The sequence below is a fragment of the Lepus europaeus genome, chromosome 10 (assembly GCF_033115175.1).
Source record: "Lepus europaeus isolate LE1 chromosome 10, mLepTim1.pri, whole genome shotgun sequence".
NCBI lineage: Eukaryota > Metazoa > Chordata > Mammalia > Lagomorpha > Leporidae > Lepus > Lepus europaeus.
The window spans coordinates 13,761,165-13,785,953 of record NC_084836.1 but is presented as its reverse complement, the minus strand read 5'-3'; the positions used below and the strand labels follow the sequence as shown (position 1 = coordinate 13,785,953).

The following is a 24,789-nucleotide window of genomic DNA, read 5'->3' as shown; positions in this document are numbered from 1 at the left end:
GTAGCTCTGTGAGTGGTACATGGTGGGTGTATCTGTTAGTCTGTACAATAAGAATGACGAGTAACAAAGAGCCCCATGCTCTCAGAGCACACACCACAGACGCTCTGGGCAGCTCTAAGCTGCAGGTTGGTTCTGGGTCTGCTTGGTGTGTCTCTCACCCTAGACCAGCAGGCTAGCAAGGCACATGCTTCACGTGATGATGGCACGGGTGCCAGGAAGCAGGCAGTGCCTGGGCCTTTGGTTCCCTTGTGTCCATTGACCTTGGACAAAAGGAAGCCAAATAGATCAGCCCCAGGAAGCAAAGATGTGCACTCTGCATCGGGGCAGGGGGTGCCGAACAGAAGAGGGAGTGTTGCTGACTAGTCTGCCCGAGTAAGCTCTGAGGTTCCTGCTACATGGTGATAGAATGGAAAGGGAGGGATGGGGAAAGCGAGTCCCCAGAAGCCGTGGTCAGCAGAGAAGGGAGAACGAGGGCAGTGACCACCTGCTGCCCCAGGAGCATCTCTGGGTGGGTAGAATCGCTGCCAGGCCCAAGGGAAAAGTCTGTTGTGTGTGTCCCAGTCACAGCCCAGGACAGTCAAATAGCTGGACATCCGTTTCGAAAGGGAGCCCAGAGCGTCGGTCCCCATGTTGGCTTTGCAGTTCCAGCTGCGGTGAACTTTGGGGGCGTGTGGGGTTTTGCGCACCGCCCTTGGGTGACGGAAAACTGACGCTGTTTCTCTGCCTCTGGCCGCAGGGGTGCTGTGCCTGCCGGACAGCCTGAATCTTCACAGAGACCCCCAGCGCTCCAGCAAGCCGGGAGAACTGCCCATGTTCAGCCAGTCGGAGCTGCGCACCATCGAGCAGTCCCTGCTGGCCACCCGCGTGGGCAGCATCGCGGAGCTGAGTAAGTGGCTGCTGCTTCTCCAGCCCTTGGGCACACATCGTAGCCTGTGTCTGTCTGTCTGTCTGTCTCTCTCTCTCTCTGTTTCTCTGTCATCCCACACGACCCCAGTGCCAACCCCTCAGGACACTGCTTTGGAACCAGCCAGGTGGCCCCCTTTATTAAACACCTGCTGTGCACACCAGACAGTGCCCGTGGGAGTGAGGAAGGCAGAGCCCGGTAGGCCTGGGAAGTTTCCTGGCTGTGCCACCCATGTAGCTCAAATCCCTACTCTTTTCTGAGTCTCCGTTTCGTTTTCTAGACAATGGAGGAGATAATCACCCCTAACTCGGAGTGCACCCCTGGCTCGTGGTCCAGTGAGTTACCGCCCAGGACCCGGTCTGCACGCTGCCTGGCACCATCAGAGTTCTGTGAATGGTGGCTGTCCACAATTTAGTTCCATGACAGGGTCCACTGAAAGCATGGGTGGGGTCTGAGCCAAAGTCCCAGTCTGGTTGGTAGGAAAAGCCACCATCTTCAGTGTCCCAACCCCTACCTCCAGACACCCTCTTCTTCTTTGTCCCTCTGGTCCCTTGTTGCTCCTTGGCGATAGCAAGAACACCCCCAGGACGTTTGCATATTCTGTTCTCTCTGCCTGAACAGCTCTTCTTCCAGACATCCACGTGGCTTGCACCAGGGCGACCTGCAGGTTTCTCCATCAAATGGTACCTTCTCCATGAGGCTTTCTCTGAGCTCTATTTAAAGTTATCATAACACCCTGAGGACCCAGGCTTGCTCAGCACAGGTAGCAATAACACAAGAGTGGCTGAGAAGGTGCACATGTCTTTTTCATGGTCGTGGGGGCCTGGAAGTCCGCAACCAAGGTGCAGCGTCACTCAGGTCCTGGTGACGGCTGGGGACAGGCAGGTGGCCACCCTCTTGCTATGTTGTCACCATGATGATGGTGATGATGATGATGATGTGAGAGAGAGAGAGAGGGAGGGAGGAGAGGAGAGGAGGAGAGATCTCCCTCTTCTTTCAAGGCTACTGCCCATCATGAGGGCCCTACCCTCTCAGACTCATCTAACCCCAGTCACCTGCCAGAGACCCCACCCCAACCCCCATCATGCTGGGGCTCGGGGCTTCAGCACAAGGATCTGGAGAACCGACAGTCCATCTTGAAACAACCCTGTGCCCCTCAGCGCTTGGCTTCTGTCCCCAGCACATGTCATCCCACGACTGCTCTCTATTTTTGTGTTTTTAAGTCACGGCTTCATTGAGATACGGCTTGTGTACCGTCCACTTAGGCAAGGGATATAATTCCGTCGTTTTTAGTGGGCAACCTAACCATGACCAATTCTAGAACATTTCAAAGACCCAGCAGGAAACCCAGTATCCAGCCCCTCCCCTGCCCCCCCCCAATCACATTCCACCATGCTTGCTGCTAAATTCTCCCTGAAAGTTGAAGCATTTGATAGGGTCGCTCATGTAACCCAGCACAAGGAACAGGCCCTCAAGAAGAAAGGGAAAGACAGAGAGAAGGAGAGAACCCCCAGAGTGGGGTGGCCCAGATTTGAGGTCAAACCGTATAACGATTTTCCACACCAACGCCCCCGTCCCCAACTCAGGGCCACACTGTTGTACCACCTGGAGGAACACGACACTGCATGCGTTTATGACCCAGCTGATTGTCCAACAGTTTATCTCCTTTGTCAGTTCCTCATGACACTGGGGCGTGGATCTCAGAAAACAAGATTATGATACAGTGGGAGTTGGTATTGAAATCCCATCAAATCCTGAACCATACAGGGACTCGGAACCCAGAAAGCTACTTGGGCCTGTTCCCGAAGGAATTCCCTGCACAGCCAGGCCGGACATCCTTCTCTGAGCAGCTCTGGGAAGGGCATCAGCAGCTGATCTGAGCTGCCAGTAGCCTGAGGGTCGCCGGAGGCTGCTTTCCTGGCCCCTGAGTTTGTGCGTTGCACTTCTGTTCTCTTGCGACCGCTGAAGTCCCGTGACAGTTCCAGCCACGGGGCCTTTCCGCCACCACCAATCACCTGCGCAATCTCACTTTGGGGTGCAGTGACTCCTTTGGCAATCTGGTGAAGCTGAAGACCCCTGTCTTAGGGTAGTAGTTTTAGATGCTTAACATACATAGGATTACCCAGGAAGCCAATCATGTTACAACTCACTTATCTTTTTACTTCTTTATTAATCTCAATTCACTTATCAAAATAGTTTTTTTAACATATCAGCTCTTTATTACAATTTAGCGTGTTGTTTGCAATGTACAACTTCCAGGCTGAGTTTTTTTTAAGTGGAGCAAGAACATAAAACATGTGTGAGCAAACCTGAATGTACAATCCTGGAACAGTTTTAGGATCTCTGCCCGCCCCAATGTGGGTGATAGTCTCATCTAATTTAACGAGCTGCCCAGTGCCTTGCCTTAGTGGAATCTTTCCAAAGAATGCAGCATAGTTTTCCGAGGGACATGGATTTTCCTCTTGGCAATCACATTTCATCAGTGTATGTATCTTCTTTTTTTTTTCTTCTTTTTTTTTTGAGAAACTTAATTAACTTTAAAGAGGAACCCAAGAATGATACATCTTTTACAAGCACTTAGACATAACTATAGCTTATGAGATATAAGGATATCCTCCACTTAAAACACTAAAACAAAGTAAAACTTTGAGAACAAGTTTTACTATTATCTTTCATAATCTAACTCTTTGAGGACAGAGGTCCTGCGGGGGAGTTAGTGCACAGTGACTCCTGTTGTTAACAGTTAACACTCTTATATATGACATCAGTGATCACCTGAGGCTCTTGACATGAGATGCCTAGGCTCCTTTTGCATCCACAAACCCCTTCAGTATTTAGACAAGGTCATAGCAAAGTGGGAGTTCTCTCCTGCCTTCAGAGAAAAGTACCTCCACTTCTTTCCACTGGGGTCTCACCCACAGAGGTCCTTCATGTAGGATACTTTTTGCCACAGTGTCTTGGCTTTCCACGCAAGAAATGCTTCTTGGGTTTTTCAGCCAGCCCAAAATGCCCTAAGGACTGATTCTGAGGTCAGAGTGCTATTTAAAGTGATTGTCATTCTATGTGTCTGCTTATCAAAATAGTTTAATCTAAATAATGATGTAGGGGCCTGCACTGTGGCATAGTAAGTAAAGCCACTATCTGCAGTACCAGAATCCCATATGAGCACTGGTTCAAGTCCCAGCTTCTCTACTTCTGATACAGCTCCCTTCTAATTCCCCTGGGAAAGCAGCAGCTGCTTGCCCAAGTTCTTGGCCCCTGCACCCATGTGGGAGATCCAGAATATGCTCCTGGCTTCTGATCAGCCCAGCTCCGGCACTGAAGCCATTTGGGGAGTGATCTTGTGGATGAAGGATCTGTGTGTGTGTGTGTGTGCACACGCGCATGTGATTATCTCAAATCAATCAGTCAATCTTTTAAAAAATGTCCTCAGAGGCCATTCAGATGCAGGGGATCCAGGCAGTATCCCTGGAGAATGTGGCTCTAAGAAGAAATGCCACCCATTTGGGACACCGTTAATTTCCAGGATCTGAGCATGACCCTGGAAATGTAGAATCTAGCTGCAGAGTTGCACCACAGCTGTGTGGCTCTAACCCTGGAGGAGGTCCCCACACCAGGTGACCCATACCCATGATCCCCTGGGGTCTCAAAGCTTGTCCCAGGATATCTCAAAGGCCCCTCCCAGTCACTAGCACCTGGATTGGGGTCCTGCTAATTCTGGTGCTTTCTTCAAAACAGGATTTGCTAAACAAACCTGTAGGTCACCTAAGCAGGCAGCCTGCAGGAGCAGCTCTGTAGAAATTTTTTGTTTTTTGTTTTTTGTTTTGACAGGCAGAGTGGATAGTGAGAGAGACAGAAAGGTCTTCCTTTTTGCCGTTGGTTCACCCTCCAATGGCCGCTGTGGCTGGCGCATTGTGCTGATCCGAAGCCAGGAGCCAGGTGCTTCTCCTGGTCTTCCATGAGGTGCAGGGCCCAAGCACTTGGGCCATCCTCCACTGCCTTCCCGGGCCATAGCAGAGAGCTGGCCTGGAAGAGGGGCAACCGGTACAGAATCCGGCACCCCAACCGGGACTAGGACCCAGTGTGCCAGCGCCACAAGGCGGAGGATTAGCCTGTTAAGCCACGGCACCAGCCAGAAATTGTTTTTAAGGGTGATTTGCTCTGTAAGTTAAAGGCTGTGACCCCCCTCCCATGCTGACTTTTGCATATGAACTGTGGGCCCACAAGTGGGTGTTGCTAATTGTGGCTGGGTTTGGTGCAGTCACAGGCCAGCCCTGTAGACAGCGTGCACAGAAGTGCTTTGCTCAGTCTCCTCGGCAGCTGAAGGGAATGAAGTTGCCTGCGTTCTGATCCGACTGTAACTTAGACCGGCTTGCTCTGGGGTCTGAATCAACGTGCCTTGCTTTCCCTGTGTCCACAGAGCCGCTCTTCAGATTCAAAGGTTACTCTGCCGACAAACGGTAGAAAGCAGTTCTTCCAGCAAAGGGGGGATGAAGAGAATTCCTTCTCGGCCGTCTCCATTCTTTTTGAAACAGCAACCTGGCTGACCAAGGTCAAGAACAGAGCCTCTTTGAAAAAAAAAAGATTTATTTATTTGAAAGGCAGAGAGAGAGAATATCTGCCATGCACTGGTTCACTCCCCCCCTGGGGCTGGACCAGGCTGAAGCCAGGAGCTAGAACTCCATGCAGGTCGCCCGCGTGGGTGGCAGGGGCCCAGGCCGTGGGCCATCATCTGTGGTGTTTCCAGGCACATTAGCAGGGAGCAGAGCCCCTTCTTCACAGCTAATGATGATCATAACAGCAGCTGGTGCTTCTTGGACTAGGGAACTAGAGTAAATCTTTACAAGAATTACATCCAATGTGTTGTTACCCCCATTTGATGACACAGGAAAGGAAGCAAGAGGGGGTTCAAGAGCTTGTCCAGGACCCACCACACCTGAGCATTAGGGCTTGAGATGGAACTCGGCTTCCTCAGGCATGGCTTCCATAGTTCCCTCTTTGTGCTCCCGCCAGGGGAGGCCAGCAGCTGCTGCAACCTGAGAGCTGCCGCTGGGAGGTCAAGTTCATGGTCAGGACTGGGTCACCCTGTCCAGCTCCGAGATCGGCAGAGCGCTCTGTGGGCTGCAGAGCGGATGCTGTTCTCTAACGGCCTGGACATTCACACCAGTGACCAAGTGCCTAGATAAGGGACCTCCACTGCCACCGCCGGCCCTGCAGCCTGGTTCTTCTCCCATCACCCTTCCCTCTCTCCTCGGGGCATCGTATTAAAATCCAGACCTGCCTTTCTCAGCTGGAATGGCCAGAGCCACTGCCCTTTGTCCAGCCTGTTAGGGCTTAGGGATGAAGACACATTCCCGGCCGGCGCCGTGGCTCAACAGGCTAATCCTCTGCCTGCGGCGCCGGCACACCGGGTTCTAGTCCCGGTCGGGGCACCGGATTCTGTCCCGGTTGCCCCTCTTCCAGGCCAGCTCTCTGCTGTGGCCCGGGAGTGCAGTGGAGGATGGCCCAAGTCCTTGGGCCCTGCACCCGCATGGGAGACCAGGAGAAGCACCTGGCTCCTGGCTTCGGATCAGCACGATGCGCCGGCCGCAGCGGCCATTGGAGGGTGAACCAATGGCAAAAAGGAAGACCTTTCTCTCTGTCTCTCTCTCTCACTGTCCACTCTGCCTGTCAAAAAAAAAAAAAAAAAAAAAAAAGGGCACATTCCCTGTTTGTGGGCCCCTACTGTGTATAAAACTGCTTTGACCACATTCAAGGCATTACTGTTCCCATTTCACAGATAAGAAAACTGAGACCTAGGAAGGACATGCATCTTGCCCAAGGCCACCCATCTGGTAAATGGCAGAGTCATGATTCAAACCGTGTTTTCTTTCCCCCGTTCTGCTTCTGCTCTGTATTCTGAGCAGCTCCCACATCAGCCTCAGCTCAGGAAGTGGCAGTTGGATGCCAAGGGAAGAAAGCAGTGACCTGAACGGAAGGAGGCCGTGAAGCCCAAGGTGAAGTCCATGCTGCAGGTGACTCAGGCTCTGGGCCGAACCCGCTCCAGGAGTCAGTTTTCTGTTGAACTGAATTCACAAACTCAGGGGTCAGGGTATTAGGGCAGCTACATCCAGATACCACAAAGGCCCCCAAACTGACACAGGCTCTGAACCCTAGGAACTTTGCAAAGCCTTGAACTTCACTGTTGTCCTAGAGTCTTCTGAACCAGGGCAGGCCAGGGGGAAGCAGGTGCACCCCAGGCTCCCACCGAGGCCATGGGGAAGCAGAGGCCCTGGCTGCTCCCACATTAGTCCCATCCAACTCCATGTTTTGTCCTCTGAGCTCTTGGCTAGGCTCTTCCGCCTGTCACCCCAGCCTTGCCCTCAAGCACGCAATTAAATCTCCAGCTGACAGTCATTAATCATAGTCTTTGCTTCTAGTTCTTTAAAGGAAAAACACGAGGGCTTCATTGCAAAATGTCTCTGCCTGTTGTCTTCCCACACTAGACTGTGAACTTCAGGTCCCCACTCCAGTAGGCAATGGAAACTGACCCATTTACAAGTACATAAGAAGGTTTTCTGGGTTCTCTCTCCTCAGTGTCACCGGCGCACACACACACAACACACACACACAATATGCACCCACACATACACACAAACACACACACATACACACACGGACGCACACATATGCACACATACACATACACAGCCCTTCTTGCTTGGACAGAGTCTCTCTCCTTGTTTGAAATACAGATGTGCTATTATCAGAGGGCCCTGCTGCCTCCTGCTGCCTCCTGGGTGTACCTGCAACCTTCTCAGGCGGCAAAGTTGCCACTGCCTTCTTTTTTGCAAAATTATTATAAATAATTTTGGAAAAGTGTGTCTTTATTGGCTGAGCTGATTACTTGATGGGGGTGAAGCAGGAGGCGTGGTGGCTCCGATGTCACATGCCAGGTCAGCCGTGCTTCATGAGTTTGTAGGTGATAGAGGCCACTGGCTTCTTGATATGTTTTGAATGTACCACTCATGCTTCTACCACAGGGCCTTTGCACCTGCTGCTCCTGACACTCCCAAGGTTCTTCCCGCACCTCATTCAGTGTCACCGCCTCAGAGAGACCCTTCTGTGACTGCCCACCCACTTACCCGCTCCTCGTCACTCTCTATAGCTCTGCCTGCCCTAATTCCCTTCTTGGCACCTGTTAGCGCCTGGCATATTTGCTTTCTGTCTCCCCTACTAAGATAAGAAATCACATGAGAGCTGAGATTTTAGCATCACTGCATCCCCAAAGCCCAGAACAAGGTCTAGCACACAGTAGGACTGAATGAATATTTGATAAACAAGTGAATGAGTGAGTGACAAGTTTCCCACCGAATCCAGAGCTCAGCCTTCACTGTTCCATCTCTGTCCCTCCTCCTCTCCTTTTCCACAAAAACAAATCTTATTACTGCATTCCTAGCTTTTGCGTGTGATCCGATGTTTTCTTTCTCACATCTCCCTCCCTCCCTCCCTCCTTCCCTCCTTCCCTCCTTCCCTTTCCTCCTCCCTCCCTCCCTCCCTTTCTCCCTCCCTCCCTGCTTCTCTCCTTCCATGTGTTCCTCTTTATCTGTCTTCCAAGGGAAGGGTTTTGGAAAGGGGAGTTAACAACTGGTTATGATGCTAGTGAGGGCCTTGGTCATTCTGGTCCCCAGTTTGACCATCCATGGAAATAGAGTGAAGACACCTCCTCCCCAGGGTTGCAGAAGTTTTAAGAAGGTGCTACAGTGCGTGGTAGCTGGCCAGGAATGAAATAAAGGGTAGGGATGGAGGTGGAGGTGCTGGCTGAACATGGGTTTGGGCAGTGGGCCACGTGACCTTGGTCTCAGGGCATTCTTGCCTGGCACGCAGGAGCGCCAGCTTCCTGGGGGCTGCACAGGCAAGCCTGATCCAGGTCGGTCTTAGTGCAGCATTTCCCAATGGGTGGCGTAGGATGATGGCAGGGGGTGCACAAAACACTTTGTAATTTTAACTGCTATGTATTTTTTATGAGTATGAGAAATATTGGTTTTCCACTTATGGCACCAGCACAGAATTTCCTTTTAAAATGAATTTATTGGTTTGAAAGGAGCCAATTTAAAGAAAAGTATTAAGTAAATAAGTTGTACCAGCCATGCACACATATGAGCAACATCGTGACAGTGAGTCCCAAACGGCTGACACTTGGGAGCAGGGCTATTAGTGAAGTGAATCTCAGGTAGGCTCCTAGGACCGACGTGTAGCTGGCCAAACCTGAGGCAATGAGTAACAGTGGATTTGGTGTTTAGGGCAGATGGGGGAACAACAGATAATACATAGAGACCAGGATCTGACATGGAGTTCTATCTCCCATGGTCAGCCCTCCTCAGAGACATCCTTGGGGCCTCTGATCAAGGGAGTGAGCTGATGGTCGTGTTGGTGTTGATGACAATGATGGTGATGATAGTGATGGTGGTGATGGTGATAGTGATGATGACAATGATGGTGGTGATGGTGACAGAGATGATGGCAATGATGGTGGTGGTGATAGTGATGATGGTGATGTGATGGTGGTGATGGTGATGATGGTGATGATGACAATGATAGTGATGATGGTGGTGGTGATGGTGATGATGGCAATGATGGTGATGATGGTGTTGGTGGTGGTGGTGGTGATGATGACAATGATGATAATGCTGGTGGTGGTGATGGTGATGATGGCAATGATGGTAATGCTGGTGGTGGTGATGGTGATGATGGCAATGATGGTGGTAGTGGTGGTGGTGATGGTGATGATGGCAATGATGGTGGTAGTGGTGGTGGTGATGGTGATAGTGATGATGGTGTTGATGGTGGTGGTGATGGTGATGATGGCAATGATGGTGGTAATGGTGGTGGTGATGGTAATAGTGATGATGGTGGTGGTAGTGGTGATGGTGATGATGGCAATGATGATGGTAGTGGTGGTGGTGGTGGTTATGATGGCAATGATGATAATGCTGGTGGTGGTGATGGTGATGATGGTGATGATAATGGAGACAATGGTGATGAATGACGATGGTGGCGATTGTGGTGATGGTGATGATGGAAATTATGGTAATGATGATGATGGTTATACGAGAACAACCATATTCAATGCCCCTTAATCCCTTAGATGTACCAGACCCTATTCCAATCACTTCAAGTATTTATATGCACCTCCTCATGTAATAGTTGAGTGCTATCATTATCCCCATTTTTTCAGGTGAAGAAACCAAGGGTAGGTACTTTATATGTGCTCTGCATGTAATCCACACAAGTGCATTGGGTCATCTCCACGTGCAGAGAGGTTAGTAACTCACCCGCATGCAGCGGGTTCACGGCAGCTTGGCGGTTCGGTCCCAGGCAGTCTAAGTCCCAAGAGCAACACTGCCCCCTGGAAGAGGATAAGGAGGGAGGCTCATTCTCTGCCCCGGAGGCTCTGTAGGAGAAGCAGATATGTGTGGACAATTAGCCATGAAATGCAACAAAATCGACAAGGAACAAGTTAGACTTAATTAGCAAGTGTTGTGGGTCCACAGCCAGCAGAGAGCAGGGGGAAGGTTGCATCTCACTGGAGCTAGTGGCATCCTGGAGGGCTCTGTGGGAGGTGTGGCATCGGGTCACAGTCTAAAGGTCTGACGGTCTTCCTTCAGTCATTGGAGAGTGCATCCAAGATGAGAAAACAGTGAGAGTAAAGCAGGGAATTTGCAAATACAGGGTGAGCCCAGGTGGTGGTGAGAAGCACTCCCCACCCAGCAGGCTTTGCAGCACCTTGGGGAAGTGAAGGGCTGAGGTAGGGCCCCAAACACCAACCCTTTCCTCTTCTCCCTGTCTTTTGGTTTGTCTTGTTTTGAACTGTTTAATGGAAGCTTTGAGAGAGCCGAATGGAAGGCTAAGTGTGTGCAGCCTGACCCTAAAGGAGAAATGCAGGAAGGCGAATACCACTTTAGTAAGCTGATTATTCTGCTAATAGAAAAAGGAGCACAGGCTGCACATCCAAGTCCAGAAACTACAAGAAAGTTGGACTGGAACGTCACCCATAAGCTCACGAGGCGGAGCAATCGTGGTCAGTGCTTTGGCTGTTTTTCTTTTTCCTGGTATTTACTTAGTGCGAAGTTTTTAATAACAGAATCCGGATGCCCGTGCGCCATTTTGCCTTTCACTTTTTTCCCACTTAGCCTTTGAACGTGAGGATTCTTTTTCGTGAGATTGCCGTTCCGTGTCAACATTTTTAATGACAGCTAAGTTTATTGTTTCATCCTGTGGATGTCCAAGAGTTTGTTTAACCCTGCTCTTTATTTTTGAACGTTTGTTTGGCCAATTTTGGGATTCTATAAAGGTTTGGGTGCCAATCCTGGTGCGTGAGTATTGCCTGCATTTTGAATCGTACATTCGGACAGGGTCCCAGAAATGGAATTATTGAATCAGGAGTGAGGCATAGGTGTTAATACCTCTGCTACACCCTGCGAAATTGCAAGAGGGAGAGTGCTTAGGCCAAGACTGCCCTGGGCTGCCTTTGAAAGAAGGGCTCGGATAACTGGGGTGAGGGACCCAGGCATTGGAGGCAGACGGATCCAGGGTCGGAATCTTCCCTGCCACTTGCTCACTCTGTAACCTCATTTTTCTTGCCTGGAAAACAGGGGTCCTTAACCTCTAGCATGAACTATGACTTTTTGGACCAAATTCTTAGTTGTAGGGTCTGTCCTGTGCATTATAGAGTGTTTGGCAGTCTCTAACCTCCATTCACCAAATGCCAGCAGCAGCCCCCTGGATGAGACAGCCAGAAACGGCTCAGTGTGGGCGCTCTGTGATTGGCAGCTGGTACTGTTGATGATGACCGTGATGATGACCGTGATGGTGACCGTGACAATAGCAGTCTCCCACTGCTGGGTACCTCCGAGAGGAGTCCTGGGCAGACACTCAGGATCAGTCGGGACCCGCTTCCCACTCCAGCTGTCCCCGCTGCCTCCGGCGGCCATAGGCCAGCCTGCTGGTGAGACATGGGGGCTCCCATCTTCCCAGCAGAAGCCTTTCCCCACTTCCCCTCCACCCTCCCGGCCCACTCCGGGGCTCCTGCAGGGCGCCGTTCTCCCTGGAGGACCAGGAGCACTGAGCTGGGGCAGTGACTGTGGCCACATGTCCTTCCAGCTGCTCCTCCCTGGGGGCAAGGTCAGCCAAGGCCACCTCAGGTCTGGCCACCCTCTCGGCGCCCAATCCAGCCCTCTGCACAACTCATCCAGCAGGTTGTTGTTGTTGTTGTTCTTTTAAGATTTATTTATTTGAAAGGCAGAGGGAGAGAGAGAAATCCATCTTCCACCTGCTGCAATAGCCAGGGCTGGCCCAGGCTGAAGTCAGAAGCCTATTGGCTACCTGCACCCTGGCCTCCAACGTGGGTGGCAGCACTTGGGTCCTCATCCACTGCCTTCCAGGTGCATTTGCAGGGAGAAGCCAGAACTTGAACCGGCGCTCTGATAGAGGAAGTGGGCGTGGCAAACAGCAGCTTACCCCCTGTGCCACGTGCCAGCCTAATCCAGCCTTTTAACTCCAGTTGTCTACACTCCCGTTGAAGTACCCTCCTGTTTGCTGATATCCCCCATAGCCACAGCCCACACCCCACAACCCCAGAGCTGAGCTGCCCCAGCCCTTCTTCCTTCCCTGGCTTTTGGGACAAGGCCATCTCAGCTCTGCCAGGGGCAGGGCAGGAAGGCTGATGACAGACACCAGGCTGGCTTCTGCGGATTTCCCAACCGGCTGCAGCGGGGGCCTCACCGAGGGCGCCCCCTCCCCGCCCCCCACAGCTTCCACCTGCAGATCCCCAGTGTCTCCTTCCCTCCTTTTTTTCTTCCCATCTTGGGGGTTACATTTCTTTGCTGCCGGAAATGGAGGGAGAAGAGAAAGGCTGTGAGCTGGGTAGAGATGCAGCCAGGAAGAGGGGAACCTCTGTCCTGTTTTGGTAACAATATACGTGAGAACAGGTCATTTACGAGGGCTGGAATCCAAGACCAACGTGGCAGCAGGGTTGGGGTTGTGGAGGCTGCTCCTCTGCTTGTTGCTGGGTCCTCCCACGGCAGAAGGCAGAAAGGCAAGCGGGCGAGGGTGTCCCAGATCCTGCCCTTGAGTTCTGTGTGGGCCCCCAGCCACGTGGCTGGAGCCTGCGCCACTGCTGGGGCCAGAGCTTCCTTTATCAGCCCTCTGATGTACACGTCCGTCTTTCCAGGGAATGCCCAGAAGCCACGCCCGCCCCGCGGAGCGGCCTTTACTTCAGTCAAGCGGCCGCCTGACCTCAGCCCGTGCACCTGCTGCCCCCCGGGGCTGAGTTCACTGCGGTGTGCTCTCGGGGCTGTCCCGACGGGGCCCTAGGACCCAGGCACCTGAGAAACTCCCATGCTCCTTACAGCTCTCCTCGGAGGCACTGCTCTGTGGACCTCAGCTCAGGGTCACCTCCTCCCTCAAGGACGCAAACAGCTCTCTCGGCAGTCATCGACCTTGGTCATGGTGCCTCCGGCCGACCGGAATCGGGAACCTAGGAGGTGGGCCTTAAGCCCTCATGGGAGAAACTCCTGCCTCTCCCTTTGCCTCACTTCCTTGGGCTTGGAACACAGGTCCACGTGTCCAGGTGCGAAGGACTCCGGAAGTCTGGTGTCTGCAGGACAGGGAGGCACGGGAGATGGGGAGAAGTCCAACATCGGAAGGCAGGCCAGTGGGTGGAAATTCTAGAAAGCGGCGATGGTGCGGCGCGGAGGCAGAATTCCTTCCTCTGCGGGTAGCACGCTCTTACCTCTTGAGGCTTTTACTCATCGGGAAAGATCCACACGCAGCCCGGAGGTAATCTGACTTACTCAGTGCCTACTGCTCTAAGCTTCATTGCAGCTTAGGAAAACACCTCCCTGGCAACATCGAGGCTGGCGTTTGACTGCACTAGTGGGTGCCGTAGCGTGGCCAAGTTAACACAGACAATTTAACCATCACAGGTGCCTTCAACTGGTGTCTTGCTGAGCGTGCCACACACTCCACTGTCCGTGGGCTGCTCTGGAGTGGGACGTACACAGGACACGAGGGCCCTTCAAAAGCTTCATGGAAAATGGTATTTCTTGAGAACATCCGTTTATTTTGATGCAAAAAAATGTTGACATCCATGCAGGCCACAGGTCTTGAAAAAGTTAATAAAAATGTCTTTGGAAAAAAAACTAAATGTGGATTTCAAATTTTTTTATGCCAAAAATAAACTTATCTCTGGATTCCATTTTCCATGAACGTGTTAAAGTACTCTGGTGTTAAACGACATTGATTATACAGCAATTCTTTTAAAGCCATTTTAATCCTAATTACTTTAGAAGAAAGGCCTCGTGTGATATAAGCCCCAACAGCCCTCTAACACGTGGTGTTTGTAATAGAAGGAAGCAGAACCACCACGTGGACTTTTACAGTGATGTTGTATGTGTGGGGAGTGGTACTGAGTTTCCACTTATGAAGATGCCAGGATGTGTCCTTCATAGACAGAAGTGCTTACACGGAACAAAATGAGCCCATTTACAATGAGGTGAGAGTCCAGGTGGTGCTTGGATCAGGCTACACTCAAGAAGGCGGCACACGAAGAATCCGCTTTGGGAAACATCAGCCCAGCCCGGGAAGCTGGGGATCCCAGGCCCAGCCAGGTTTCCCACAGGCAGATCCTCCCTGCACAGGTGGCCTGGGAGCGTGCGGGTTTAGTCTGAGGAAGGAGAAGCCTCGTTTCCTTCTGGGAGAGCTGTAGAAAGACAAGAACTTTCCAGGGATGGCTAAGGCTGAGAAGACAGGCAGAGCCCCTGGCCTCAAGCAGCAGAGTGGAATGTGTGGGTTCCCGAGCTAGAATCCTTGGGTTCAGATCCTGGCTCGGGGTGGGGGGGAGGAGGGAGGTCCAGTGCAACAGTCAAGATGCCCCTTGGGCTGTGCACACCCCGAGTCAGAGGGTCTGGGTTTGAGTCCCAGCTCCGCTCCCAATTCCAGCTCCCTGCTAATGAGCACCCTGGGAGGCAGCAGGTGATGGCTCAAGTATTGGGGTCTCCGACACCCACCTGGGAGACCTGGATGGAATTTCTGGCTCCTGAGTATTTGGAGAGTGAACCAACAGATAGGCCTCTTTGTCTGTTTCTCTCTCTCTCTCTCTCTCTCTGTCTCTCTGTCTCTCTGTCTCTCTGTCTCTCTCTTTCTCTGCAAACAGATACATAATGTTTAAAAAAAAAAAAAAAAGTCCTGCCTCTGCTGCTTGTGACTGTGTGACTTTGAGAAGTAGTGAAACCTCTCCGGGCCTCTGTTCTCCTACCTGTAAAGTGGGTGTATGGATTGGTAAAGATTCCTGCTGCCCGGCTGGTAATGAGCATGAGCTGTTGTTCAAAGGGAACGCTGCCACCATCGCGTGGTCAATGAGTGGGTGCTTTCCTGTGTGCCTGATGCGGCAGCTGGCGGTCCCAGGGCCCTCCTCAGTGGCATGGACCCCAGGGATCGGAGTCTCTGCAGAGACCTTAGGCCCAGCTTCCTGCACGTGTCGCCTGCCCGGAAGGTCTGAATGCTCCCTTCTGTCCACAGGTGACCTGGTGTCCCGCGCGATGCATCACCTGCAGCCCCTCAATGCCAAGCACCATGGCAACGGCACCCCGCTGCACCACAAGCAGGGCTCGCTCTACTGGGAGCCCGAGGCCCTGTACACCCTTTGCTATTTCATGCACTGCCCGCAAATGGAATGGGAGAACCCCAACGTGGAGCCTTCCAAAGTCAACCTCCAGGTGGAAAGGTAAGACCTACCTTGCCTTGGGCGGCCAGGGAGAGGCCCTCCCCTCCGACCAACACAGCCTTGTGGTGGGTGGGTGCAGCCCCCGGCGTGGGGCAGGGAGGGGATATCTTGGGCTCAGGTGCGGTCTCTGAAGTGGGTTTGCATAGGGCAGGTCCAGTTCAGGAAAAAATGGCCTGGGTCGGATGAGGGGGCCTGCAGACCCCAGAGTGGGAAAGAGCCCTGCTTTGTGGGGTGGCTTCCCTGTGAAGGCAGCATGGGGCTGGCACCTCGCTAGGTGGGTCTTGCCTTCATCTCTTTGTCCTGGTTGCCCCGTGGCTCCTGACGAGGGCCAGAAGCATTGACCTGGCCAGAAGTGGGCCTCGCAGGTGGGCAGGTGGCGGGGCAGGCAGCAGAGGTAGCAGAACCCTTGTGGGAATGAAGGAGTGGGAAGGTCCTGGGAAGACCTGGCTTCTGCTGCGGCCCAGGTCTGCCCCTCCTCTTCCCCGTGCCTCAACCTCCCCTGTGATAAACCAGAGCTGGACGAAGCCTGGAGGCATCCTCTCCCCTCTCCATGCATCCACCCATCACCCCCCCAGCATCTCTCACATTGGGCCCTCCTCCACACGGGCCTTAGTTGCAGTAAGTAGTGTAGATGTGGTGCACAGAACAGGCCCTGGGACCCAGATTTCCTGGGTTCAAATCCAGGGTCTCCTACAAACCCAGGAGGGCTAGAGAAAGCGCCTTCACTTCTCTGTGCCTCCATTTCTTATCTTGCAAAATAGCAGTACAGAGAGTAAATCCATCCTAGGGCTGTTTGAAAGCTAGATAAATTGCATGGTGCCCAGCACAAGGTAAGTACACAGCAAATGTTGGCTTTGATGACTGTTGCCGTCAATATTATTTGCACATGGCCACGTATTTCCCATCTTGGGCTCCATATAGTTTTCCTGTCTATTTCTTGGTTCCAAATGGCTTTTGAAAAGCTTTTTTTTTTTTTCTGCCAGGATAGACTGTTGGCCCTCAGTTAAGGGAAGAAAATGGAGCATGGCAAGACTAGAGGTTGCCTTGTTTTTTGTTTGTTTTTTTTTTAAGAATCCCCAGTTAGTATCAGTGTTTCATTCAAGTCTGGAGTAACCTGTCAAGAGATTGCTCAGGTCTTCCATCATCCACACCCTATGCATAGTTTCAGGTGCAAACCTACCCCTCTTGGAGAGGTGGTAAAATGCCCAGGGTCCCTGGGCAAAGAAGCAACTGTCAGAAACACCCAAACATTGCTTTCTCTGTGTGCGAGCCTTAAGGGTTGAGAGAATGGAAACCACTGGCCTTGACCTGTGAGAATTTCCATCTCCACGCACATGGACTCCATCTCTGGCCAGACGCTGCCTCCTCTGTGCCCCAGAACCTTCTCCTCCCTTCTGGTTCCCATGGACCCATCTCACTCTCAAGCTGTTTCTTCTCATAGCACCTTGCTCTCTGCAGAACACGCTCCATAGTTGGTCTTTGCCAATATATTCCTGTGTTGGTTTATTGACTGCCTGCTCCATGGGGGCAGAGAACATGTCTCTTTGAACACCCCTCCAACCACAGCTAATGCCAAACTCAACATCTGGTACACTGCTGACCGAAGTCCATAGATATTTGTAGAACGAAATCCTGAACAAATCAATCACTTCAGCTGCCTGGGGAACATTTCTACCTTCAGTGCTCACAACCACCCCAAAACTAACTTCATCGTCTTTCTTCCCAAGTCTGCTGTTCCTCGGGTCTCTCCAGTCTCTAAACGTGGCACCGCCGTCGACCTAGTCACCCTTGTCAGTTAACCAGGTGTCCCTTGCCCCTCCTGCATCCACCTAGCCAGCACATCCCCTCAGTGAGTGCCACGTCTGAGGCCTCTGTCTTGACTCTGTCCCTTTCTCCCAAGGCTGCTGCTACTCCTGTGGCTGAGAAGCCCCTCCCTCCTGCTTTGGTTGCTGCAGGTGATTTTTGAATGGCCTCCCTACATGCGAGGCTTCCTGATCCCCTGACCAGCTCCATCCTGCCCACAGCCATCAGGCTGAAGCTGCTGGAACATAAATGCCGTGGCGTGACATCCTCCCTGGCCCACCGACACAGCTCTGTGGCTCCTCTTACACTTTCCGATATGCAGACTCCACCTTCCCTTCTTGAATCCCATTTCTGGATTCAGAGTGTAGTCTGAGGAGACCCGCTAAAGATTCCAAACCTTCTGGAACAAGTTTTAAAGAGGGCTTCTTCAAAGGAAAACCAAGAGAACATGTCCCAGGATCTGTGGGAGCTGTTTATCTCCTTCACTTCTCCTTGGTTGAATTTTCAAGTGTCAGCACAAAGCACGAAGCAGAACTGAACGTTTTTTTTTTTTTTTTTCCCCAGTCCTGTTTGCTTTGGTCCTCTGGCACGCATGTGGATTAGGGAGTCAGATCTTCAGATGTCAGTCCCAGCTCAGCTTCTTGTGGTTCTGAGCACTTGAACGCGTTATTTCACTTCTTTGAGCCTCTTTGTCATCTATAAAGTGAGAGCAAGACCATCCTTAGGGAACTGGGCCAAGCAGTGGATTAGGTATCGTAGCTAAGACACACACAGCCATGCGTGGCACAGGGGGCACCCCCACCTCCAAGCAGTAGCTGATATTGTACATCTTTGGTTGTTCTTGCTCTGTAAAGCTGTTGTCATCATCCCTATAGAAGCTTGCGTGTGGCCAGCGCCGTGGCTTAACAGGCTAATCCTCCGCCTTGCGGTGCCGGCACACTGGGTTCTTGTCCCAGCTGGGGCACCGGATTCTATCCCGGTTGCCCCTCTTCCAGGCCAGCTCTCTGCTGTGGCCCGGGAGTACAGTGGAGGATGGCCCAAGTCCTTGGGCCCTGCACCCACATGGGAGACCAGGCTTCGGATCAGCGAGATGCGCCGGCCGCAGCGGCCATTGGAGGGTGAACCAACAGCAAAAAGGAAGACCTTTCTCTCTGTCTCTCTCTCTCTCACTATCCACTCTGCCTGTCAAAAAAAAAGAAGAAGCTTGCATGTGACGCTTTCCATTAAAGTAGCTGTCTCTTCCTGCTCTCTGAAGGTCTGTGCTTTGGTGTCTAGCATCTGAAAACACTCACAGAGGAACTGCACAAGACAGAGGGCCTCTAACTGTTTTCAGCCAAGTGTTTACACCAGCTCCGTACCAAAACTCACACACAAGGATTTCCAGTGGGAGTTAGCACTCTAATTTGAATCTCTGTCCCCATCCCCTCCACCTCTATACCCCGATCTCCCCCTGCCAAATTACATAGTACCTCTTTAACCCCTTACCCATCTCCTGGCAAAGCCAAGTAGGGCCTTGATGCTCCCATGGTTCCCCACTGAACTCTAAACTCTCATAGAGCAAGGGCTGCCTGTTGTTTGTTTTCGTCTGGGTGCAGCAGAGAGCCTGGGACACATTAGTTGACCGAAAAGCAGAATTTTTGTGCCTCTGAACATCTCTGAACATTTGACTGTTCCATGTGGGCACAGCTGTGCAAGTTCCTGATTTGTTTCTTTGTTCAATGTGGGAGTTTGAAGATGCTCAGTGCTAATGTGAAATTCTGTTAGTCTTAACTTTTCCCAGAACCTTGGCTACTATTTCTTGAGCTTCTAAAATCTTTCAGGTCTCTCCAATATTTTTATTTACGAAAAAACTCAAGACAAATGTTGTGAGATGTGTGACTCTATGATATTTATTTTCCAAATAGTAATGGTAAAGGTGAACTCCTCCCTTCTGAGAGTAGGCCACTGGGATTCACCTCCCCTCTGTCAGTGCTGGAAATATCAGTGACCCCCAGATGGCTTTGGCCATGGCTGATTTCAATAGTTGGTTATCCCAAGGTGAAAACATCATAGGGTACCTAGGAGTGTTTTGTTGCCTCGGTAACTGCTGAAGCCCAGGAAAACAGCAGGCAGTCACTCAGAAGCTGAGACAATTAGTTGGTTCTGCACTTGTGAAACCAAGCAGTCTGAACCCAGGCAGGGGCAGCCCTTACCCCTTTGGGAACAGGTTGTCCAAACAAGTGGAGCCCACTGCCAGCACAGTCTCAACCCCAATCACTAACTCTCGAAAGAAAGCCAAGCAAAAGCATAACAAATGGAAGAATTTACACTGGAAGAAATAGAGTTAATAAGGCAAACAGAAGTCCCCGGCACCTGGATACACCTTCCATGATACTCATTCTACCATAACAGCGTCCAGCACATCACTTCTGGCCATATTTCCATCTGTGACCTATGTGACAGGGGAGATTCACATTTCAAGTATTCCCATGAACACACCCAGAGCATTGCAAAACACCCAGCCTGCGAGGTAGAACTCGCTCTGGTTTTTTTCCACTATAGAATGTATATTGGAACACAGGTGAGCCAAGGTGCCCTTGATACAAGCAGGAGACTTAGTGGCAGAAGTTGAACCTACTGCTTAAAGCAGAGAGAAGACCTCTGGGAGGCCCAGTGGGGACAGAAGGTTAACAAATCCTCACCCTCCCTCCATGAGATTTGACCTTGGGTTAATTTTCTTAAATTCGTTGTCTTGGAAACCTGATTTTAAAAAGTCAGTGTCTACTATGTTACTAGGCAACTTTTCTTATGGTCAGAACGATCCCACATTGGTTGAATCATATCTGGCTGGCCCTACCAGAGATACTTGACAGAGGTCTCAAGCTTGAGGCTCCCTAAATTCACTGGCTGTGTCCTTCCCAGGGACCTTGGAAGCCATTTCTATAGAGTTGTTACAAGGAATTGTGTGGGTTATCAACCAGGGAGGCTCCCACAGCGCCCCCAGTGGGTCTCGTGTCCTTGGACATGAGTGTCACCTGGGCAGAAGATAGCCCCTGCATGGCTGGCCAGACTGGTGCCAGCATTCTGATGGAAGTGATTTCAGGTGCTGATCTGCTGGGCCAAGCGTGGCCAGTGGTAGTCCCAAGAGTCTAAATGCTTCATAGAGCTTAAGAGGACTTGTGGTGGCCACTGAGACCCAGAGAGCCAGGTTTCCAGGGTACACAGGTGAGTGCCCAAGGCCATCCCCCAGCTGCTCAGCAGAGATCTCAAAGCCACCAGTGCTGGCACACAAACAACCTCACACCACTGACGCTGGCCATTGGACACTCCCAGAAGAACCTCTGTTCCCCTGTCTCTGAAATCGGAATCTCTCTGGCTCTACCTTCATCCGCTCCTCCTACCACCCACTGTCAGCTCTTGCTTCTACAATCACGTCTGCACCCTAGCGAGGGGATCTGGGAAGGGAAATGTTGACCTTGCGGAACCATGGACCCTTGATACGGGACATTCTCCTAGCACAGTGATGTCATCAGCAGTTCTAGGCACTGAGAAAGTTGGCAAAGATCCAACACGATCTGCCCATTTACAAGTGTGTCATTTGTACTGTTCCGCACTTTATTTATTTGAAAGGCAAAGAGACGAGACCTCCCACTCACTAACTCTGCAGATGCCTGCAACAGCTAGGGCTGGATCAGGCTGCAGCCAGGATCTGCCCCTCAATCCAGGTCTCCCATGTGGGTGGCGAGAACCCAGCCACTTGGGCCATCACCTGCTGCTCCCCAGGGTGTACATTATCAGGGAGCTGGAATCAGGAGCAGAACCAGGGCTCAGATCCAGGCTCTCCAGTATGGGAGTGGACATCGCAAATTGGCAATGTCTTAACTGCTTGGCCAAATAGCCCACACCTTTTTAAAAAATTTCTCAAAATGGATTTAGTTTGTTGACTCGAAAGGCAGACCACAGAGATGTTCAGTATTTTTGACCATCAATAGCCAGAAAAGTCATAACCGATCGGCTAATCCACCATGATTGAAGACCACAATGCTGCTCCAGCATCCGGACTCCTGGATGCCCCCCGCCCCCCCGGGCATCCAAGCAGGGGTTCGGAGGAAGAATGCTGCCTCTTTTCTCCCAGAGGGCTGGAGCAAGGCTGGCCCCTGTGCCGTCCACTAAAAGGCCCCACCCAGGGCCAGGGGGTCTGGAGGAATTCAGTGTTGGAGGGTGAATGGGGATGTGCTGGGAGAGAGCAGACCACTGGCAGACCTGGTTTCTGCAGGGCTGGCCTGCAATCTCAACCACTGTTTAAACAGTTTCAAAGCAAAAAAAAAAAAAAAAAAAGCATGGTGCATTGTAAATAATTGTCTTAAAAAAATGACGCACCTATAACTTGAGCATTGCTGTGACTGGTTGTCATCTGGCCCAGGTGAAAACTGTTTTAATCCCAATATGTTTCAGACTGTAGGTTACAGCCCATGAGTGGACCAATAAATCAAAGTGGTGCAGAGATGAACGCACAGTGCCCCCAGCAAGCCCGGTCTGGCCCATGGGCTGTTTTTATGCATAAAGTTTTATTGGAGCACACTCATTTGTTTACATGTGATCAATGGCTGCGTTTGCTCTGTGCCAGACTTGATTTGTCATGACAGAGGCTTTAAGGTCCACAAAGCTCAAAATAGTCTTTGATCCTTTCCAGAGAACATTTGCAGACTCCAACTGCGGGTTGTAACCTCCATTTCTAAAAAATGGGCTAGAGTTGCATTTAAAACATTAGAGTAGTTTGCATGAGGTAAAGTGAACTCCAGGTGTATTAACCTAACTGGAGTTGAATCACTTGCCCAAGGTCACACAGCAGAAGGTGGAGGACTAGAACTGGAACCATTGGAGTTAAGCACTGCTGTGTGCTTGTGTTCATGAGGTTGTTTTGCTGTAAGGACTGGCAAGGCAGTGCCTCAGTGCCTTTGAACATCCTTTGCCCACTACTTGGAGGTTTCTCTCCCTTTTGCATCATCACCTGGGGCTACTTTAGGGTTCCTCTTAAAACATCACCTCCTTCAGAAGCCCTTCCCTACCACATCAGACTGCACAAAGCAATGAGGGCCTAGCTCAGGGCGTAGCATATAGTAAGTGCTCAATAAATGCTTGCAGAACTGAACAGAAGTGGGTTTAAAACATAGGTGCTCCAGGGCCAGGCGTTGTGGCACAGCTGGTCAAGCTGCCACCTAGGGCGCCTGCATCGCGTATCAGAATGCCAGTTCAAGTCCCAGCTCCTTGGCCTCCACCCTAGCTTCTTGCTGGGTTGCCTCCTGGGAGGCGGCAGACGATGGCCCAGGTGATTCCTACTTCATGGGGCCATTTTGAGGACGGATGATGTAACCCACGAGAGAGCCCAATCTCTGATACGTAGCAGGTGGCTCGGAACCAGAAAAGGCTAGCCACGCCTCCTGCAATCCAGACTGACCTCTTTGACATGGCAAGAGATTGTGATTGGCACTAGATCCTGCTCTAGGTCCTTCCTGGGTATTCACTAATTCAGCCCTCACCGTGCCCATTGAGGCGGGAGTTAGCCTTATGTCTTCCCATTTTACCGACGAGGAAACTGAGGTACAATAAGATAAAGTCGCCCACAGTCACGTGCATTTGGGCAGGTCTGCAAGTATCCTAAGTGTGCAGTGAGTGCTGGGGGACTGCTGGGAAGGGAGCTGTCTCCTAAGGGAACAGAATGTGCAGCATCGGGGCTGGGAGGTGGAGAGGCAGAGGGAGATCTGGTGTAGAGGAAGCGTCGGACGCAGCAGCAGACTGGAGGGGAGGCCGGGTGGGTGACCTGCTCCGGCATCAAGCCATGAAGAACTCCAGGGAACGCAGAGGGGCCCTGAGCAGGGAGGCGCAGAGACCAGAACCGGATCTGAGACGTCCCAGTCGTCCCCAGTAGAGGCAGAAGTTCTTTGCGTAGAGTGAGCATCTACTTGGTGCCATGCTTTGTGCAAGGCATTTTACGGGTTTAATTGAAGCCTCATGTCAACTGTAGTAGGGAGGGATGGATATCCTTCTCTAGAGAGGAGAAAATTAAGTCCTTGACCCTGAATTATATCTTAGTAGGAAAATAGTACTTGGAAACTAAGGATCCTCATAGCGCCATCAGTTTATCTCCTAATATTTAAAAATATTTTATTGAGAAATAATACATGTATGCATTTGTGGGATCCATTGTGCTATTTCAATAATGCATACACCACTTAGGAGGAATAAGTTCTGGATTTTTTTTTTTTTTTATTCTGGAGCCGGAATGCTTGGGTGAATATTCCAACTCCCATTAGCTGTGTGACCTTGAGCAAATTGGTCTACCACTCGGCACCCTGGGAGAGAATCTTAGAATCTACTTCAGAGGGCTGTTACAAAGCTAATGTGTGTTACTATGGCTAAAGCACTTGAAACTCAGCACACATTCAACTTTTCCTAAACAATGCTCATTATGATTCTGGCTGTCACGGCGTTCCTAACCTGGATAGATCCTGGAGCAGGACCCGCCAAACCTTAATGACTGGAGTCACTTGGGATCTTATTAAAATGCGGATTCTATTCCTTGGGCTGGGGTGGGGCCCAGGCTTGTCTAACAAGCTCCCAGATGAGCCTGCTGCTACCGGTCCATGGTGAATGACAAGGTCTTGTAGTTTTGTGTCTTGTCTTTACTCCCCATTGTCAAGTTACATAAGGGCAAGAAATACTTCCCTAGTGGCTTTTGTCTTCCTGGTCCAGGTTAACCCCTAAGAGGTGCCTCATGGGTATCTCGCAGACGCTGGGGGCTGCACCAAGCCCTGCGAGCCCTCCCCCCTGCCCCCACACTCCTGAGATGCTGGACCCCTCTGCAGTCTGTCCACATGAGTGGGTTCCAAAGCTCAGGTGCAGGCAGCCTGCACACCTCGCCGGCTTTGGAACAGCCGCCGGCGGGGGATGGCTGGGAGCTTCCACAATCAGTGATCATCCTTAGCCTAACTGGATGGCTCTGTGCTGTGGCGCCAGGCTGGCAAATCAGTGCCAGGCTGTGCATGGAGAGCTGAGACTGAAAGGTGTCCTGCCTGGGGCCAGCATCAGGGTGGATCCTAAATGTCACCAGCTTTGGGGATGTTAAACCCCTCTGGCCTGCGGGGATTATCTGCTTCCACCGGGTTGCCCAGGATTTTTTGATCAGCTAGAAAGAGAGATTGCACCTGACCGTAGGTGACAGTTTTAGGGGTTCAAGTTTAAGAACGACTCTTCTCTCCTCCCCCACCCCCACCCCCCAACGTGCAGGTTTAGTCTGATTGGTTGCATTTGCTGCACTTGCTTATTCCAGCATCCGGGT

General features: G+C 51.4%; 1 protein-coding gene across 1 annotated transcript in view; it reads left to right on the top strand.

Annotated features, from left to right (window-relative positions):
- ABTB3 (ankyrin repeat and BTB domain containing 3) overlaps positions 1-24,789 on the top strand; it is a 287,580-nt gene that overhangs the window by 178,089 nt on the left and 84,702 nt on the right. The window contains exons 2-3 of the mRNA XM_062202964.1: positions 737-886; positions 15,464-15,668. Of these exons, the coding sequence (XP_062058948.1) occupies positions 737-886; positions 15,464-15,668 (355 nt within the window). The remainder of the gene's footprint in view (positions 1-736; positions 887-15,463; positions 15,669-24,789) is intronic.